Below are 20,473 nucleotides of genomic sequence, written 5' to 3'. Positions count from 1 at the left end.
CTTCATTTGGCTTTTAGAAGTCAATACTTACTAATTATCTGTCCCATCTGTCAGATTGATCTTGTTCAGTCTCCTATGTTGATTCTTCCTCTTCTCCCTATCCTCATTTTGGAGTCCTTCATGGTTTGGTTCTTGGTCCTCTTTTCTTCATTATCTCACTCACATCATTGGTGTTCATATTTTGTCTCATGGTTAAATACTATCTATGTAATCATGGATCCCCAGTTTTTTGACCTACAGTCTAGACTTCTCTCCTAAACTCTAGATTCATAAAAAACAACTACCTGACATCTCCTCTTAGAAGTCTCAAATTACACATGTCCAAAAAATGAACTGTTTATCTTCTCTTCAAAGCCTACTTCACATATTGCTTTTTCTCATCTAAGTTAAAGGCAACCCCTTCATCCAAGTTGCTTGAGCAAAAAAGCCTACAGTCATCCTTGATTCCCTTTTTTTTTTTTTTCATACTCCAGATCTAATCTATCAGGAAATCCTATTGGTCTTACATTCAAAATACATTCAGGCTCCATTCATTTCTCTCTCCTTCCACTACTTTCACCCAGAAGTAGACCACCATCAACTCTTTTCATGTTTTACTATACAGCCTCCAGTTGTCCTCCCTCTTACAAAGGCCACCTTACTCGGGAACCAAAGTGATACTCTTAAATTATAAATTAGATCATAATACACTCATGTCCTTCAATGTCACTTTATTTCATTCAGAGTAAGAACCAAAGTCCTTGCAATGGCTTAAGAAGCCCCAAATGGGTTGACACCCTCATCTGCTCACCCACATACACAACCTTATTATCCCTCTGACTTAATGTTTTGCTACTTTACTCTTCCTGGCTGTGTTTTAACCACTCTGGACTCCTTGCTATTTCTAGAATACACCAGGCATACTCAGGCCTTATAGAATTTTCACTATTTATTCCCTGTGCCTGAAAGGCTTTTACTTTCCACCCTCAGACATCCAGTCATATGTGTCTCTATCTCTCTCAGTTTCAAGTCCTTGCTCAAATGCCATCTTCCCAATCAATGAGGCTTACCCTATCACCCTGGTTAACTTGGACATTCCCAGGTATTTCTGATCCTTTTCATTCTGCTCTAATTATCTTTTCCCATAGCATTTCTCATTGCTAAGATACTATATAATTTTATACATTTATATTTCTATTAATTATCTTTGTTTTATTATACAAATTTCTCTGATAGAATATATAAGCTCCACAAATGAAGAGAATGTGTCCTTCTTTTTTATGCTATATCCCCAATATTTCTTTAATGTTTATTTTTGAGAGAGAGAGAGAGAGAGAGAGAGAGAGAATGAGTGTGGGCGGGGAAGAGAGAGAGGGAGACACAGATTCTGAAGCAGGCTCCAGGCACTGAGCTGTCGGCACAGAGTCCGATGTAGGGCTTGAACTCACAAACTGTGAGATCATGACCTGAGCCGAAGTTGGATGCTTAACCGACTGAGCCACCCAGGAGCTCCTGTATCCCCAATATTTAGTACAGTTTTTAACAGAATAAGTATTCAAATATTTGTCTAATATATGAAATGACCCATTTCTCTCAGGGACCTTATTATTATAGTTAACGACTCAAATATCAGAGAATATCAAATATACAATCAGATGGTAAATCAGTGAATCTTCAACTTATAAGCAAGTACCACGTCTTATTATTTTTTGAGTATCATTTCATTTCAGACATTATATAATCTAAAATGCTAGGTATTAAGAAGAGAGAGCTACATGTCCTAAAATAGCTAAATAAATTATCATGCAGATCATTGAATATAAATGTATTTTTATGGATGATATTTAGACTGAAGATTTAGATGAGTGGATGAGGACAGGTAAAAATTATAACACATTAAATAAATATATTCAGAAAGTAAGGTTTAAAAACAGTTTATATGTTATGTAAATGTCTTACACTCAGGTTTGCCTTTCATTTATGATCATAAGGATCAATGTTGCTCTTACTCTTGTTAGGCTCTATGTGTGAGAATGACAAAATTGTTTGCTACATTTAGACTCTAAACTTATCTATTGCAGGGGAAAAACATTTGCTTTCATACTTTATTGCCAACTTAAAACCTAATTACAGCCTAACCCAAGATTTTAAAAACACTTGAGTTTTGATTTTTATTTTGACACCAATAATCTTTTTTTATAATTAAATAAATCTTAAAACTATATTACTTATAGGTTTAAGATCATTGTCAAGACTTAGATGTCTGCATTAGTTATAGATAAGATACTCCAAATAAAAGCAATTAACCAGATATATACTAAACTTAATGACTTTTCATTTTCTATCATGCTACACAGGAAAGATCCATATTTGATTGATTTCAGAATTCTCCCCTTTCCCTTCTTCTGCACCCCCTCTGGAAGAATGACTGAGATAGAAGCAGCAGGAAAAAGGACAAAATGAATAACCCACAAAGGGCATAAGTTCCTGAATAATTTTGAAAGTTGAGCAGGAACTTTTTGAACCCATTTTTTTAAAGGAAGGGAAAAACAAAACAAAACAAAACCCCACAATTAATCAGATAAAATAGTCAATCATATCTTTTCTACTTCAAGGTATTAATATTCTGTTAATGCAATTTTGATCATTCCATTACATTAAACATTTATTTCTGTTTTAAATTCAGAATGCAGAAATCTAATTTTTCATTTGATGATATTTCTATGAACATATTCAAAATAGGTTTTGTGATATAGTTACTGAAGTGAACATATGGCATTTCAGCCTGGTTTGAGTCTATTCTAAACGTAATGAGCTTGAATCTCCAGGGATTCCCAAAAGTGAACTCTTCATGGCCTTAGAAGAGAGTTCCTTATGGGCCTGTGTTAGAAAGTTTATGTGTTATCTCAGCTGAAAAACAGGGAGTAGAACTTGAATTGTAATGGCCTACAAATGTTTGAGCCCACTTCCTATAGTAATCACAAATTAATATGATTGAAGTATATGTGTTGTTGAAGTACAGGATATGTATCCCTCTACTTCAGGATGAATACATTTGAAAATCGAAACAAAGTTCATGATAGAAAATGTGTGTGTGTGTGTGTGTGTGTGTGTGTGTGTAGGTGTATCTATCTATCTATCTATCTACCATATATGTATGTAAAACAAATATCACCTTTCTTATAAATTGAAAACACTGTGTTTCAGAGGACCATACAGATCAGTTTCAAAGACTGGTTGATGAAGATGTGGATTCTATAATCAAATCAAATGTAATTTTAATAAGAAATAACATAATGAAGTAAAAAGGAATAAAAGATATAGTGTTAAAAAATTGAATTAAATCCTACCTTATACATTCTCATCTGTAAACACCCATTAGTATTTAAATAAGTCACCGAATCTTTGTGAATGTATGGTTTGTCATCCATAAAATGCAAATAATATTGGTTAATATATCTTCCCATAAGACTATTAAGATAAATTATTTTACACAGTGGTATAGAGAAGAGTAAGTTACCTTAATTCTTATTAATATATGAATTATATCTAGTGCCATACTAATTTCTTTACCTTCCTACTATCTAATACTCAGATCAACTCTTTGAATTAGACAAAAAATGAATAAGTGATACTCAAATATTATATAAAATAATATCTAGTTAAGTGACAGCACTGAGATATGACAGCACAGTTACAATTCCAACCTGTACTTTTAACTCTTTGATAAACGACCTCTTCATGTTTAGGTTGAACTATAAGTTAAAGTTATGCTCTAGAACTTAAACTCTAGAACTTAAACTTAAACTTAAATATATATACCATATATTAGTATATATGGTAAAGTTCCCCCTGGAAACCTTTGAACATTTATCTCAGATACTATATTGATTAGCTATAGGGATCCTTCAGCACACTAATTCCTATTTATTTGCTGTGTTCTCTTAGGTGGATAAATTTTACAAATGTGTTACCTCAAGCCAGCCCATTTTGATATTTGGTTCCTTTGTTGACTGACATAGTCTTCTTCCATTTACTGTTGACCCTTGAACAATACAGGGGTTGGGCACCAATTCCTACACAGTTGAAAATCGACATAAAACTTTTTACTCTCCCAAAACTGAACTATTAATAGCATACTATTGACCAGAAGCCTTATCAATTACACACAGCCAATCAACACATACAAATGTATTAAATACTATATTCTTACAATCACATAAACTAGAGAAAAGAAAATGTTAAGAAATTCATAGAGAAGAGAGACTGCATTTACAGTACTGCATGTATTTATCAAAAAAGAATCCATGTTTAAGTGGACCCATGTAGTTCAAACACATGTTGGTCTGGGGTCAACTGTATTTCCCTTTTTTTTAATAATTTATTTTTTTAGTTAGCAAAAGGTGAAACAATGATTTCAGGAGTAGATTCCTTAATGCCCCTTACCCATTTAGCCCATCCCCCCTCCCACAACCTCTCCAAGTAACCCTTTGTTCGTTCTCTGTATTTAAGAGTCTGTTATATTTTGTCCCCCTACCTGTTTTTATATGACTTTTGCTTCCCTTCCCTTTTGCTCATCTGTTTTGTATCTTAAAGTCCTCATATGAGTGAAGTCATATGATGTTCGTCTTTCTCTGACTGACTAATTTTGCTTAGCATCATACCCTCCAGTTCCATCCACATAGTTGCAAATGGCAAGGTTTCATTCTTTTTGATTGTTGACTAATACTCCATTGTATATATATATGCCACATCTTTTTTATCCATTCATCCAAATATTTGTTATCTTTCCACATTTTTTCTTGTAGTTGATTTCAAGTTACAAAGTGTTATGGTCTGAAAATATGTATGGTATGATCTTAATCTTTTTGTACTTGTTGAGGGCTGATTTGTGTCCCAGTATGTGATCTATTATTGAGAATATTCCATGTGCACTGGAGAAGAATGTATATTCCACTCTTTAGGATGAAATGTTCTGCATATATCTGTTAAGTCCATCAGGTTCAGTGTGTCATTCAAAGCCGTTGTTTCCTTCTTGATTTTGTGTTAGATGATCTGTCTATTGCTATAAGTGAAGTGTTGAAGACCCTTAGTATTATGGTATCATTACCAATGAGTTCCTTTATGTTTGTGATTCACTGATTTATATATTTGGATGTTCCACATTTGGAGCATAAATGTTTACAATTGTTAGATCTTTTTGGTGGATAGTCCCCTTAATTATTATATAATGTCCTTCTTCATCTCTTGTTATGGTCTTTATTTTAAAGTATACATTATCTGATATAAATATGGCTACTCTGGCTTTCTTTTGGTGACTGTTAGCATGATGGTTCTCCATCCCCTTACTTTCAATCTGAAGGTGTCTTTAGGTCTAAAGTGGGTTTGTTGTAAACATCATTTAAATGGATCTTGTTTTCTTACCCATTCTGTTATCCTCTGTCTTTTTAATTGGAGCATTTAGCCTATTGATGTTTAGAATGAATACTGAAAGATATGAATTTATTGCCATTATGTTGCCCATAGAGTTGGAGTTTCTGTTGGTGTTCTCTGATCATTTCTAGTCTCTGTTGTTTTTGGTCTTTTTTTTCCCCATCTTTTCTCCCCTCAGAGAGTCCTGCTTAAAATTTCTTGCAGGGCTGGCTTAGTGGTCACAAACTCCTTTAATTTTTGTTTGTCTGGGAAACTTTTTATCTCTCTGTCTATTTTAAATGACAGTGTGCTGGATAAAGAATTCTTGGCTGCATATTTTTCTGATTCAGCACATTGAACATATCCTGCCACTCCTTTCTGGCCTGCCAAGTTTCTGTGGACAGGTCTGCGGCAAACCTGATCTGTCTTCCCTTGTGGGTTAAGGACTTTTTTCCCTTGCTGCTTTCTTGATTCTTTCCTTGCCTGAATATTTTGTGAATTTGACTATGGTATGCCTTGTTGATGGTGAGTTTTTGTTGAATCTAATGGGAGTCTTCTGTACTTCCTGGATTTTCATGTCTGTATCTTTCCCAAGGTTAGGAAAGTTTTCCACTATGATTTGATCACATAATCCTTCTACCCCTTTTTCTCTCTCTTCATCTTCTGGGCCCCCTATGATTCTGATGTTGTTCCTTAATGAGTCACTGATTTCTCTAATTTTTAAATCATGCTCTTTTGCCTTAGTCTCTCTCTTTTTTTCTGCTTCATTGTTCTCTATAAGTTTGTCCTCTATACCATTGATTCACTGCTCTGCCTCATCCATCCTTGCTGCTGTGGCATCTATTTGAGATTGCAGCTCAGTTATAACATTTTTTATTTCATCCTGACTAGTTTTTATCTCCACAGAAAGTGATTCTAATCTGTTTGCAACTGTAGCTAATATACTTACTATCATGATTCTAAATTCTGGTTCAGACATCTTGCTTGTGTCTGTGTTGATTAAGTCCCTGACTGACATTTCTTCCTGTTTTTGTTTTGGGGGGGGGTGGTGAATTCCTTCGTTTCATTATTTTTGGAAGAAAAGGAATTAACATGGTAAAAAAAATTAAAAATTAAAACTTAAAAACAACACAAAAAAATCAAATATAGAATGCTAGATCCTAGGTTGTCCTGGTCTGGTTGTTGAAAGGAGCTTGATAGATTAGAGAAAAAAGGGAAAGATAAGAAAGGGTGGAAAAAAGGAAAAAAGAGGAAAATGTTTGAAAATTTGAAAAAGTTAATACAATGAAATAGAATAAAATAAAGTGATGGAAGTAAAAAAAAATAGAATTTTAGAAATTTACAAAAAAGTAAGAAATATAATAGAAAAAATTAACGAAGAATATTTGTAATAGAATTGGAGAATAAAAATAATTTTTTTCTCTTTCTGTATTTAAGAATAAGAGCAGGAAAAAAAAAAACCTGAATAGATGGACCAGAAAATAGATTGAAGTGCAGTTGAAATTACATCCTTTTCCCCTAGAAGTCAAACTATGAAGCACTTTATAGTCCATAAACTAAGCAGGTGGAGAGACTTGTGTTGTTCCTGAAGAGGCTGGTTGGCCCTGTGTGCGGGGCTTAGTGTAAAGGCTCCATTCTCCACTAGATGGTGCTCCTTAGCTTACTGGGGTGGTTTGTGCAGTGCCTCTAGGTGTGCATGTTCATGCGCAGGAGGGGTAAAAATGGTATCACCCAGCTACCCTGTCTATAGTATTGGAACTCTGTGCTGTCCTGACCAGCAGTCGTGCACCTCTCCTTTGTCTCCAGAGTCTGTCCACTCCCCACTTTTACACTGCCTGTGACCAAGCCATCAGGTTGCCAGGTGACACCTCCCTCCTGAGTTTTATCTCAGATGTGGCTGTGTTTCCCAACCCCTCATTCTGAGGGACTGCGGCTTTGACCTGTTCTGACCCCCTGGGGGAGGGTTTCACTGAGCAGTGGCCAGGTGCCCACCTGCCCCCAGGAACAATTGTGGGACAATGCTGCTGCCTATACCCAGAGACCGTGGATGAGTGCCAGCCTGCCCCAGAAAAAGTTTATGCAATTGTGTAGCAGTAGCCTTTGAAGGATTATGGTAAATCACAACACACATCTGGCACCAGGATTCCTATTTAATTAACATCCTTGATCTAGCACCAGTGAATGTGGTTGTTCTCCAGTGTCTATTGGGACCTTTGAGTGTCGGGTGGCCGCACAGCCTCTACCAAATGCCCTCCCAACAGATGAACTACCTCTATCTATGTGGCCATTGGACCCCTTGGACCTCACTCTCTTCTCCTGGGGATTTGCTCTTACCACCATAGCTTCATCAGGTATTGAGCTGTGGAGTTTCAGACTCCACTCTCCCCCTGTTTAGAGTCTTCATGGAACTTAAACCCTCTCCTTTCTTCTTTCTCCCTTTTTTTCTTTCAGTTCCTCATGTACTCTTTCTTTTCTGTCCAGCTGCTTTTGGGCAAGGGGGATGCTTTCCATACTCTCTCCCCACCCTGTGTCCATCCTCTCTCTGCAAGCAAAAACAGCTCCTTGCCCTCTGCAGCTTTCTCCCTCAGTTCACCTCTCCGTGCCACATACCTGCTGAGTTCTGTGATTCTGGTTGTGCAGATTGTTGTGTTAAGCCTCAAATCAGTTTTCTAGGTGGGCAGGATGGTTTAGTGTTGATCTGGCTGTATTTCAGGGATGAGAGACTCAAAAAAATTTTCCATGCTGTTCCATCATCTTGGCCCTTCCTCTGTATTTCTAATCATTATAGGTAACATTTATGCAGCACCTTGTGCCAATTGCTTTGCTACTTTATCTCTCTATCCTCACCACAACTGTCTTTGAAACCATTCATATAATCAGCATTTTTCATAGTAGACATTGAACATTTAAATGGGTTACCCAACCAGTAAGTGATGAAGTTGGGATTCCATCTTAATCCAATAGACTCAGCTCTGATCAAGTTTAAGTTTGAACTACAAACAACATAATATGTTTTTAAACAAATAATTTAGTAGTATTTTCACCACAAAAGGGAATTACATTTTCAGTAGAAGATAAAGAGATACAATCTTTTCTTTAAAATTATTTTTTAATTTGATTCTGCTTCTATGTCTTGGTTTACACATAATTAAGAAGGCAGGCACGTGTAGAGATAAGGCATCAGGTATACCAGTATGCAATGAGCCCCAACTGGTTGCTGAACAAAAAAGCTAAAGTCATAAAGGAAGCTTTACCCACCTGTTGGTTGCAGATATCCAAAGGAAATATAAATACCATAGGGGAAATATTGAGGACATCTCAAGGATTGACATATTGACTTCTTTGCCATTTTATTCAGGTCTAGTTAATGAGGGTGGCTCTAGATGTTATGGCCTTTCCAAAAAAGAGAATTGGCTTTTCTCATTCAATTTGTATGTAACAGAGCTCCTACACTTCCTTGGGTTCTTAACTAAGCAGCAAAAATACTTCAGCAGTAACTTTAGGACGGCATAGTTTCTGATGAACTTTCACATAGGGAGAAAAAGCATGAGAAATGTCTCCATACCCTCTTTTGTACCCTTATTTTGCAGTGGATAAATGACCTGTCTTGGTTTGACTGTCCCCCTGCTGCTTCACTGGGCTTCAAGGTTCTGTGGACATGGTGGTGTAGGTCAATGGAATCTTGGAAGGTGGTGGTTTTCTTTCTTGACTGTACATCATTAAAAAGTTCAACAAAATCCTGCCACAAAATGTTCCTTATCCTCTTGTCAAATATGAAATACTGAGCAGGTCTAGTACTTTATAGGAATATTACCCCCTTAATAATTTCAAAAATTTAGAGCTGGTAGTACTGTAGACATATAGGAATAGCTTCATATTGCTGCCTTCTCTTCTATCTCTTGTATAACCTACTATATTTGATTCATTTGTATCAACTGAAATATCCTCCACATCTTTTATTTCTTTGACCCTCACATTTATGGATTAAGTTTGTGGTTTACTGAGTTTCAGTTTTGTAGAAAGACCTGTTTTTCTGTTACATAGCCCACAGCACAACTTTGACAGCAGATGAGCAGTTCTCTAAGAGTGATAGGGTGATGAGCCAGGCTGGCTGCCTCAGAGACTGGAGAGAGGACCCGATGAAGAGTTGTTCACCTTTTCACCCTTTCAGGCAGATGTAGAACTACATTCTGTGCAGCCAACAAGAAGAATTGCATAAAATTTATTAGAGACCCACATTAGTTTGGGCATATCTATTGGTTTTGTGATATATCCCTATGTATCCTTCACATGTTCAATCTTCCAATCTTATAAAAGAAGCCAAGGTTTTCCTTTCTGTTTTCTTATATCTGCTGATATCCCCTTACTACAGTAGTAGCACTTAATAATCAAATACCTAGTTATTTTTATTGCTTTAAATTAGTGAAAACCCAAGATCTATCTTATGCTGAGCATACAATTGTCTTCAATTTATAACCAATTTCCAAGTATTATTGTGCTAAAATATTATTTAACATTTAAATTTTATTTTTTAAAATATGTATATATTATAGGACACTAACATATTATTACATTGTTATACTTATTTAAATGATTATCCTAATGGTATATTTGTACTATATCTGTACTATATATTAACTCATAATTTTAGTTAATTATTCTTAATATTAGAACTATAGTTTGAAGAATTTTTGCTGGGACATTTTCATGTTCCTTTTTATTTATTTATTTATTTATTTGTTTACATTTTAGGTGTACAAGAATTTCCAGAAAACATTAAATGTTGTAAGTGTTTAACAATTATTGAAGCCAGTGTCAATCCCATTTCTAAGTGAGTATGAATGATTACATTTTATTTATATTAATGTTTCCATTGGATAATAATGTACCCATATAAAGGAAATTCACATAACAAATGAGTTTTAAATCATGCATTTAAAATTCAATTTAACAGAATGATGGGGGAAAATAATGAAATCAGAATAGTTTAACAAAAGATGATTAAAAGCTTTGCTGAATAATGATGAAGGCCTAATCGGCACATGATGGCATTACTATGAAGCAGACTATGTCATCATTTTCCTGTGCCTTTCAGGCAACATTCCATGAAAGAGCACTGAAACTAAGGAAACAGTTATTAGTTATGATCATGATGGAAAATTAACACTAAGGATGTGATGAAAGTTCACGAGAGTGCAAGAGGTTAATAAATTGATAGGTGCATGAAAATAGTTGATCATGTAGTTCAGACTGGAAAATGAATTAAGTATGACCAGATAAGGAGAGTATTTGTGTACAAGGAAGAGCAAAAAGACAATTCTATGAGGATAACAAAATGAAAGACTTGGATGGTAAAGATGCTGTGATCAGAAATGGGATATTTGTGGGAATGCCTGGGTGGTTCAGTCAGTTAAGCATCAGACTCCTGATTTCAGCTCAGGTCATGATCTGTTGAGTTCATGGGATAGAGCCCCATGTTGAGCTCTGTGCTGACATTGCAGAGACTGCTTGGGATTCTCTCTCTCTCAACCTCTCTCTTGTCCCTTCCCCACTCGCACTCTCTGTCTCTCTCAAAATAAATAAATAAACATAAGAGAAAGAGAAAATCATCTAAAAAAAAAGAAATGGGTATTTGTGGCTTATGATCTGTTAGTAGAGAAATGCCATGGGAAGATGAGAGCCAGCACGTGTCAATGTTGGCAAATTAATGTTATGTCATAGGGATACAGTGTACTGTGCAATCAAATAGGTCAAGAAACCATGGAATGAATGGATTTGATAAATCATGAATCTGAATGTTAAAGTCACTTAACAATTGAAGTAGAAAGAAAACCTGGAAAGACAGTAGTAGCAATATTTGGGAGAGATTAAAACAATTCAATGGTATGGGACACAGATAAGTAGTCTCAGAGTAAGACTGACCTTATAATTATACAAAAACTGATAATAGAATTTGAAAAAAAAATCCTGAGTCTTCTGTCTGTATGGAGTTGGGGAGACTAGGAAAAACTGAAGCCCACTAGAAAAGCATTTAATGAGTGGAGTGTTTTTTAGAAGACCAAAGGAAGTTTATCAAAGGGAGTGTGAAGGGAGATTTTTTATCAATACAGTTAAGAAGAGGTAGTAATGAGGATGGTTTCTTTATGGATCATGAAAAGAGTCTGTAGATAAGACTAGGAACAGAATATAAAAGAAGGAGATAGAAGTTTAGATGGAGATCTTTACAGTGAATGGTTTGTAAAATAATTTAAGGCCGTTAGTAGAAAGTATGGAACATCAAGAAGTAAGATATGTTTGAAAAATAACAACTTTTCTACCTTAAAAAGAGTATGGAAGTAAAAAAACAACTGTGAAAAGTGTTTTCCAAAACTTTTAAACCAGAATGCAATTTTCTCAACAAAGACTAGGCATTAGTAACTTTTCACACCAAGACTGCAACCAAGTCCTTGACTTGAGTTATAATCCAGGGCAGATGATGAATTGTTTTGACTTCTATTTCTTTAATTCTAATAGCTCATCTTATTTAGGAATCATGATAACGTCTTTGGGAGTAGAAATCCGATGATAATTTATATCTTTAAGAAGCTTAAAGACTGTGGTTTGACTATGTCTCTGAATTCCTTCCATATGTTTAACTTTTCAAAAGATGAATGAGTATGTCCTACTTCATCAAAAAATGCCTAACACTAAAAGCATTAAGTAATTTGGGAATTAATAAAAAATTACTCAATTAGTAAAAAATTACTCAATACAAAAATCAATTTAAGTAGTATACTAATTGTAAAGGATTTTTAAGATATATTTTACATACAGCATGTATAGCTCAGTGAATTTATTGTACAGTTCCCAGCCATGTTGACCTTCTCCATAAGCAGTCCATAACATAGGAGCTTGCTTCTTTAAGGCCAGCAGCTGAGTAGTTAATTTTCTAGCAAGACAGTATTATAATATAGTTATGAGAGTGACATCTCATCATATATGCCATATTCCATTGATTAGAAGCAGGTCACAATTCTTATCACACTCTAAGGAAGATCATACAAAAGCATGAACATCAGGAAGTGAGGGTCATGGAGGCTACCTTGGAATCTGTCCACCACATCTTTGATATCTGGTTTGCTGAGACTTTTTATTATCAGTGGATATCGAATCTTGTCAAAGCTCTTTTTTTTTTCAAACATGTTGACATGATGATGTTTTTTCTTCTTCAGTCTAATGATATAGTGAATTACATTGAATGTTTTTTGAATGATGATCCAAATTTGCATCCCAGGAATAAACCTTAATTGATTAGGAAGTATTACTTTTTTATAAATTAATGGCTCTGATTTGCTAATATTTTGTAGAGGATTTTCCCATCTATATTCATGAAGCATATTAGTCTGAAATTTTTTTCTTGTAATTTCTTTGCCTGGCTTTGGTAACAGGGTAAAAACTGGCCTCATAAAAATAGTTTGGAATCATTCTCTACTATTTTCTATAAGAGTTTGTACAGAATTAGAATTATTTCTTCCTCATATATTGGTAGAATTTGCCAGTACAGCCATCTGAGCCTGGACTTCTCTTAATGGGAAGTTTTTTAATTACAAATTTAAATACCATAATAACTATTGAAATTACCTGGTTTTTTTTTTTGAGTGATCTTTGATAGTTTGTGATTTTCAGGAATTGTACATTCATATAAGTTTTCAAATTTATTGGCATCTTAATTTTTATAATGTTCTTTTATCAGCCCTTAAATATCTACAGGTTCTCTAGTGGTGCTCTCTCTTCCATTCTTGTAATCCATAAGTTGTGTCTTTCTTTTTTTTTGCTTGATCAGTCTGACCAGAGATTTGTCAATTTTGTTGCTCTTTTCAAAACACCATATTTGGGTTTCATTGGTTTTTCTCTCTTGCTTTTCTGTTCATTTTCTTTGACTCGAGATTTCTATGAAGCAGTAAGTCATAAAGACCCTAGAATATAAAAGTTACAGTTTTCAGTATTATTATCTTAGTTTTAGTTTTAGTTTTAGATGTGAACTTTATAGTATAGTCTGAATGCCTTAACCAAGTCATTGGTGAAAATTACCACGAAAAAATTGAAAACAAAAACTACTTAATGAGAAAAGCATGGACCAACATTTATTGAGAGTCTATCATGTCTCATACTTTTAGATACATTATTTCATTTTCATCTTTTCAGTAACCTTATGAAATAGGTAAACATTATCTGTATACCCTTTTACAGTAGAAACACATTAAGATAGTATTTAGATGCTTGGGATTCTTTTGCTGTATTTCACCAATTCTGAAGAAACATTTGATTTTGGTTTAAATTAAAAGCTACATTTTGAAAATTTTGACACATTTTAATGCATAACAATAAGGACATTGCTAATAAATTATGGTACATCTACTGGATGGATACAAAGATTATATATAGGGTAACCATATGTCTCTGTTTGCTCAAATCATCCTAGTTTGTACCACTTGATGTGACATGATTAATAACAGCTCATTTTTAATTCTCAAAAATGTCCTAGTTTGCAAGATAGATTATGTAGTGATTCTGATTATATAGCAAAATTGAAAGATAATTACAAAGTAAAGGGAGAAATCATGATCCTATTTTTCAGTGATGTTAAAACATTTAATTGGAAAATAGATTAGAAATACCTAAAATGGGGCCACCTGGGTGGCTCAGTCAGTTAAGCGTCTGACTTTGGCTTGGGCCATGATCTCGTGGTTTGTGAGTTTGAGTCCTGCGTTGGGCTCTTTGCTGATAGCTCAGAGCCTGAAGTCTGCTTCTGATTCTCCCTCTCTCCCCCTCTTCCATCTCAAAAACAAGTAAACACTAAAAAATAATAAAAAATTAAAAAAATAAATACCTAAAATAGTAATTATGGCTGTTAAGAAAGTGGATTTATGTGCACTTTTTTCTTTTCCCTTTATATTCCAAATTATACTGTAAAATAGTTATATTAATTTTATAATTTTACAATGTATAAAATAAAATATTTAGATGTAAAGTATCTTTTCAGTTAGAGAAGATTTTACATTGACTTCTTAATCACAGTTTATAAAACCTGTAATGTAATTTGATTGAGCTATTCTATCAGGGGTCAAATAGGTTTTCATTTAACTTCTAAAGTAAATGTAATTAGAAAAAAGTATTGGAAGAAGGAGGTTGGTGGCCAATCTTAATTTGCCTATTCTAACAATAAAGATAGCATTAATAAAAGTATTTAAATTGGTACTGTAGTTAATATTGAAAGATCAGAATAAAAGTAATACCAAGGACAAGTAATATAATTGATCTCATTTAGTGAGTTCTTACTATGGGGCAGATAATCATTTAATCACTAGAGCAACTCTGGAAGCGGATAGTAGCATCATCATTTTACAAATAAGGAAATTGAATCTTACAAAGATTTACAAGGTCACAGAGGTAACAACTAAAAGAACTGTGATTCAAACCTAGGTCTTTTGACATCAATGCCCATGTGCTCAACCACTAAATTATATGGGTGTTTGCTGTAGTAAACTTTCTTTTTTGTAGTTTGAATATGTCACTTTTAATTTAAGTGATTAATAAAACGAATGTGCTTCTTTACTAAAGAATTATTTGCCAATATATATGAAACATTTCTTTGTTTTTTTAATTTTTTATTAAAAATTTTTTTGAATATTTATTCATTTTTTTACGTTGATTTATTTTTGAGACAGAGAGAGACAGAGCATGAACGGGGGAGGGTCAGAGAGAGAGGGAGACACAGAATCTGAAACAGGCTCCAGGCTCTGAACTGTCAGCACAGAGCCCGATGCGGGGCTCAAACTCACGGACTGCGAGATCATGACCTGAGCCGAAGTCGGAAGCCCAACCGACTGAGCCACCCAGGCGCCCCTAACATTTATTCATTTTTGAGAGACAGAGTGTGAGTGAGAGAGGGGCAGAGAGAGACGGAGACACAGAATCTGAAGCAGGCTGCAGGCTCTGAGCTGTCAGCACAGAGCCCTACGTGGGACTTAAACTCACAGAGCGTGAGATCATGACTTGAGCTGAAGTCACATGCTTAACTGACTGAGCCACCCAGGTGCCCCAGACATTCTTCTTTGAATTCATTGTATCAGTCAAAAGTGGAAAATCATCAGTTACTTTTAGATAGTAAAAGCATTTCATTATTGTGAGCTCCCTTAGTGTAAAATGTTAGATTTAATTGAAGCACTTGGATAAAAGTTCTATCAGTTTGGATTAAGGATAAAGACAATCCATGATTGTCATCTTTATCATTGTACATTCCTCTGTAAATGGTAATATTGATAACTGAGGCCATTGTCTCTATTAGAAGCTACAAAATTGTACCATAAAATTAAAAATCAATAGAATTAAATGTCTTCTTTAGCATAGCTACTGACTTTATATATTTTCCAAATAATAGGTTTTCAAACTGAAATGCTAGATTTACTCAGGAAAATTTTAAAATTCATTGTCCCCAACGAATTTATTCCAGGAATAGAAAGTGCCCAACACTTGTGCAAAGCAATTAGTACAAGCATTTATTATAAGCAGTTTGGTATAAAGCAATTGGTATGAATTTTGCTAAATCTATGAGTGTAATTCTTCAAAGAAAGTGAGGAAGAAGACATTAATTTTGAATCTAAGCACAGAGTAATTACTCAATAAATTCTTGTTGAAGTGAATTGAAATAAAAATACACATAGTATTGAATAAGACATACTGTATAAATATACACTTTAACTCTACATTCTTTAAAAAATAAAGGTTCAATATAAAATGGCACCACATGTTTGTTTATAACCAGCCTGAAAATAAGCTATCTTACTTTGTATTCTGTTTTTTGATGTAACTTATTTTTAGCAGTCCAATCTTACAATTCGAATCTGCACAATGTGGTCGATTCTTAAATCCTTAAAGAAGTGTTCTATATAGGAAACCAAATTTTCCTGCAGCATAAAAAAAAAAAAAAAAAAAACCTTTGCCAGAGAAGCAGCAATAAAGAAATACATTTTTGATCAAAGAATAGTATAATGTAATACCATTTAGGGCACATACATATGCAGAATAGTACTCTAAGGGAAGCTGGATGGTTCAAACTGTCCCTATAAGTAGAAATTTAGCATTTTAAAGCCTTTTTATGTGTTAGTAACTAGAATGTTAAAGTAAATTATTAGATCAAAGGTTTTAACGTTCTTGTCACTTTACATGTATTAATCTTCATTTTTAAAAATTCATAAATGATACCTTCTTTCCAATAAGTATAGGAGCCATAAGAACATTAAAGTAAAATAGTAATTAAATGTGTATTGAAATCTATTGAACATCTGTACCATTATCATAAAAACTACCATACTATCAGGATATGAGCTAATGTATTACAACAAAAGATAACTTAGGGAAAAACAGTGATCTCCCTGAGATACCTTTTAATCCTATAGGATAGGGCTCAAACCTTTGAGTTAAGCATTTAGTACCTTCTAAATCCTGTCCCCTACTGACATTCTCAAATCTTCACTCCTAATATCTTGTACATAAAGTATTTTCTCTAGAACTCATCTTCCCTTTGCCACTCCTCTAAGGTGAATTCTCACTTCTATTTATAAAACCCTTACTCTTCCTCTGCCTTCTTTGTCTTTCTTTCCTATTTTCATGAATCCTACCTCTCTTTAAGGGAAAATTTATGGAAACAAACTCTATGTAGTCATATAAAAACAGTCCAACTTCAAAATACAAACTGGCAGGCACTTGGATGGCTCAGTTGTTAATAAGCATCTGACTTCAACTCAGCAGCTCAAGACCCACTTTAGGTGAGCATGAGCCCCACTTCAGGTGAGTTTCAGGCCCACTTTGGATGAACATGAGCTCCACTTTGGGTAAAACTTGAGCCCCACTTTGGTAAGCCCCCTTCTCTCTCTCTCTCTCTCTCTCTCTCTCTCTCTCTCTCTCCCCATCTCTCAGTCTGTCTCTCTGTCCCTTACTCACTTGTACCCTCTCTCTCTCAAAAAACAAAAACAAAAACAAAACTGGAGCAAGATATTTACAGTAAAAACAATCAATATAAAAATAGTCCTCTAACTGTGTGAATAATTCCTACAAAGTAATGTAAAAATATTAATTGTGTTTAGTTTGGACTCCCCAGAAACAGGTGTTTAGAAAAGAATTCACACAGTATATTTAGGAACTGGTCTCAAGAAATACTTGTTGAGGGTATGTTATTAAACTATTTACTAGTATGGACAACTGGACCTTAATCTCTCTGGGGGGGCTCTGGGAAACAGCATAAAACATATCACAGAGTTGTGAAACATAATGGGTGAAGGAGCTGAGTCTTACTAGTCATTAGTTGAGGGCTGCTCCTGTGGCACATTAATCCCTTATGATGAGGGATATAACTTACGTAATCACCAGGATATATGTTAAAAAATATTTACATAAACAATATTTATAATATAATAACTAGAAACATCTTTAATGTTCATTAAAAAGGGAATAATAAATAAATTGTGGGGTAGGCATACAGTGGAATAGTATATGATGGTGATCAGTCATTATTGACATCAAAATGGGTGAATTTCATACTAATGCTGACTTTTAAAAGTTTCAGGAAAATATTCCTGAAACTGATTTGATTCCTGATTTGATTTATATAATGTTTAAAAACATGCAAAAACCACACTTTTTTTTAGGGTTTAAGAAGGTATAGTAAAACTAGAAAGCAGATTGATAAGAATCATTCAGGAATTTGAGGGGCGAATAGGAGGATGAGGTAGTTGGGGATGGACACTCAGGGGTTTCTTAAAGGCACAGGTTCTATTTATTAAATGATGTTGTGGATGCATACGTATTGTTCTGGATACATAACTTTTCATAACAAAAGATTGGCCAGAGGAAGAGAAACCATGGAATGAAACCCAGAGTATCCCAGAAAGAAGAGGAGGGGAAATAGGAAAAGGGTGTATTAGAAGCCAAGAAAGAGAGAACAATCAATGACAACTGTTGCTAGGCAGTGCTAGATACAAAATGAAATGAAGTTAATGGGCTTGAGACTTAGAGGTCATTGGAGGCTTTGGCAAGTGCAGTTGCAGAAATAGAGTTGGGGTAGATGCCAGAAAACCATGGCTTGTGGAGTAGTAACAAGCAGTGAGTATAGGCAGGTCTTTAAATAATTTTGTCAGTAAATGCAAGGAGGGAGATAGGCTGTAATTTGAGGGGAAGGCAAATGTGAACACTATTGAGAAGTATTTTATTAAAGAGCATAGTCTTATCTAGACCATTGATGAAGTCATTAAAGATCTTTAAATAGAAATTTAATCATAGGAAAAAATTAAATCATCTGCTAAGAAAAAGTCTCCAGGAAAATCCTTGAATTAAGTCTTTCTGGTGAAAAATATTTAAATATTGCAAATGATTATTTCATCCAAATGGTAAATTTTCACAAAGGATATATCTTCAACCTTTTTAATGCTTCTTAAAGCTTTTAGGATTCTGTATATTTATAGTTTCAATCTTCTTGGTCATTTTTGTTAAGAATTAATTGCACAAATTTAAGTTACAATTCACATACATTATCAGTTAGGGGGACAGAATGCTTCTTCTGTCCTTTTGGCCAACTTTGGTCACCATTGCGATAAGGTAGACACACATGTTAATGATTTAGTGAAAGAGTAAGGAGATACCCTTGCCTGATTATAAATGTGAATATTCTGTTAAGAAAGAATATTAAATTTAAAATTGCAAAACATGGCATACAACTTGAAATTTCTATAAAAAATATCTCACTGGTGTGCATGAGGTTAGGGCAACAGGAAGAGACGATATAATGGTGACATAAATCTCAGCATAGGAAGGCAGCGTAGAGGTGGGTGAATGCCATTTATTTTAATAACAAGCAAAATTTTCAAGCTGTAACAACATGCTCAATAAATTCTTCCATTACTATGATACCAAAGGAGAGTTGAAAAATGTATTACGCATCTATTTTCTCTCCTTAGAGATATATATTTTTGTTCTGTTTCTATGGCAACATCCATGCAGTGACTAAACCTTTAACTCCTTTCTAGACTCCCTGATGGCTTCACGCAGCTTCTAAATCTGACCCAGCTCTACCTGAATGACGCCTTTCTTGAATTTCTTCCAGCCAATTTTGGAAGGTAAGAATAAGAAATTTAAATTATGAAATTTTATTTCACCATAGGTAAGTGAGTATGTTACCAGCACCGGTAGGTGAGGCTTCAAAAGTGACAATTGTGATTAAACATAGTACTCATTATTATTCATTAAGTGAGACAAAGTTAGTAATGAAATGTTTTGTACAAAATTAAGTAAAATTAAGTTTCTACATATCATTAAAAATCAAATAAATTCTGGGGAAATTAAAGAGTTAAATATAAAAAAATACAATGAGAGCTTATCTGGCAAAAAACACACATGAATATTTATGGCTCTTGGACTGAGAAATACCTCTACAGTTTAGAAACAAAGGAAAAAATAATAAATGGATAGATAGGTTTGACTACATAAATACATTTAAAATAAAATAATATCAGAAAGTATTTTAAAATTAAGGTAAAACAATAAACTGAGAAAACATTGTGCTATATATGGAAAGCAAATTATATCATTAACATATAAAGAATTTTACAAATGCGTATGAAGACAAAGAGCTCATTAGGGGGAAAAAATGGGTAATTGACAGAATGAGCCATTTATAATTAAATGTACAAATTGCCAGTGAACACATGGAGTGTTTATCCTCACAAACAATAAAAATAATACAAATTAAAATGAGAATAAAGAGCTTTGTATTCTGTCATATAAAAACTGTTTATAGAGTTTAAGGAAAAAGATCAGTTCACATACCGCTGATAGAATCGCAGAATGTTATGACCTTCATGCAGACCAGTGTGTTTTATTTATTTTTTTATTTTTATTTATGTATTTATTAATTTATTTTTTAATATATAAAATTTATTGTCAAGTTTGTTTCCATACAACACCCAGTGCTCATCCCAAAAGGTGCCCTCCTCAATATACATCACCCACCCTCCCCTCCTTCCCACCCCCCATCAACCCTCAGTTTGTT

General features: G+C 34.2%; 1 protein-coding gene across 2 annotated transcripts in view; it reads left to right on the top strand.

The window, feature by feature from the left end:
• LRRC7 (leucine rich repeat containing 7) overlaps positions 1-20,473 on the top strand; it is a 448,351-nt gene that overhangs the window by 152,172 nt on the left and 275,706 nt on the right. For both annotated transcript variants that reach the window (XM_047084407.1, XM_047084406.1), the window contains exons 4-5: positions 10,144-10,222; positions 19,452-19,541. In XM_047084407.1, the coding sequence (XP_046940363.1) occupies positions 10,144-10,222; positions 19,452-19,541 (169 nt within the window). The remainder of the gene's footprint in view (positions 1-10,143; positions 10,223-19,451; positions 19,542-20,473) is intronic.

Source organism: Lynx rufus, unplaced genomic scaffold (assembly GCF_022079265.1).
Source record: "Lynx rufus isolate CCGP_SWC_20201006 ecotype Redwood Valley unplaced genomic scaffold, mLynRuf1.p SCAF_2, whole genome shotgun sequence".
Lineage (NCBI taxonomy): Eukaryota > Metazoa > Chordata > Mammalia > Carnivora > Felidae > Lynx > Lynx rufus.
The sequence above is the reverse complement of the archived record's forward strand: the minus strand, read 5'-3'. Positions and strand labels throughout refer to the sequence as shown.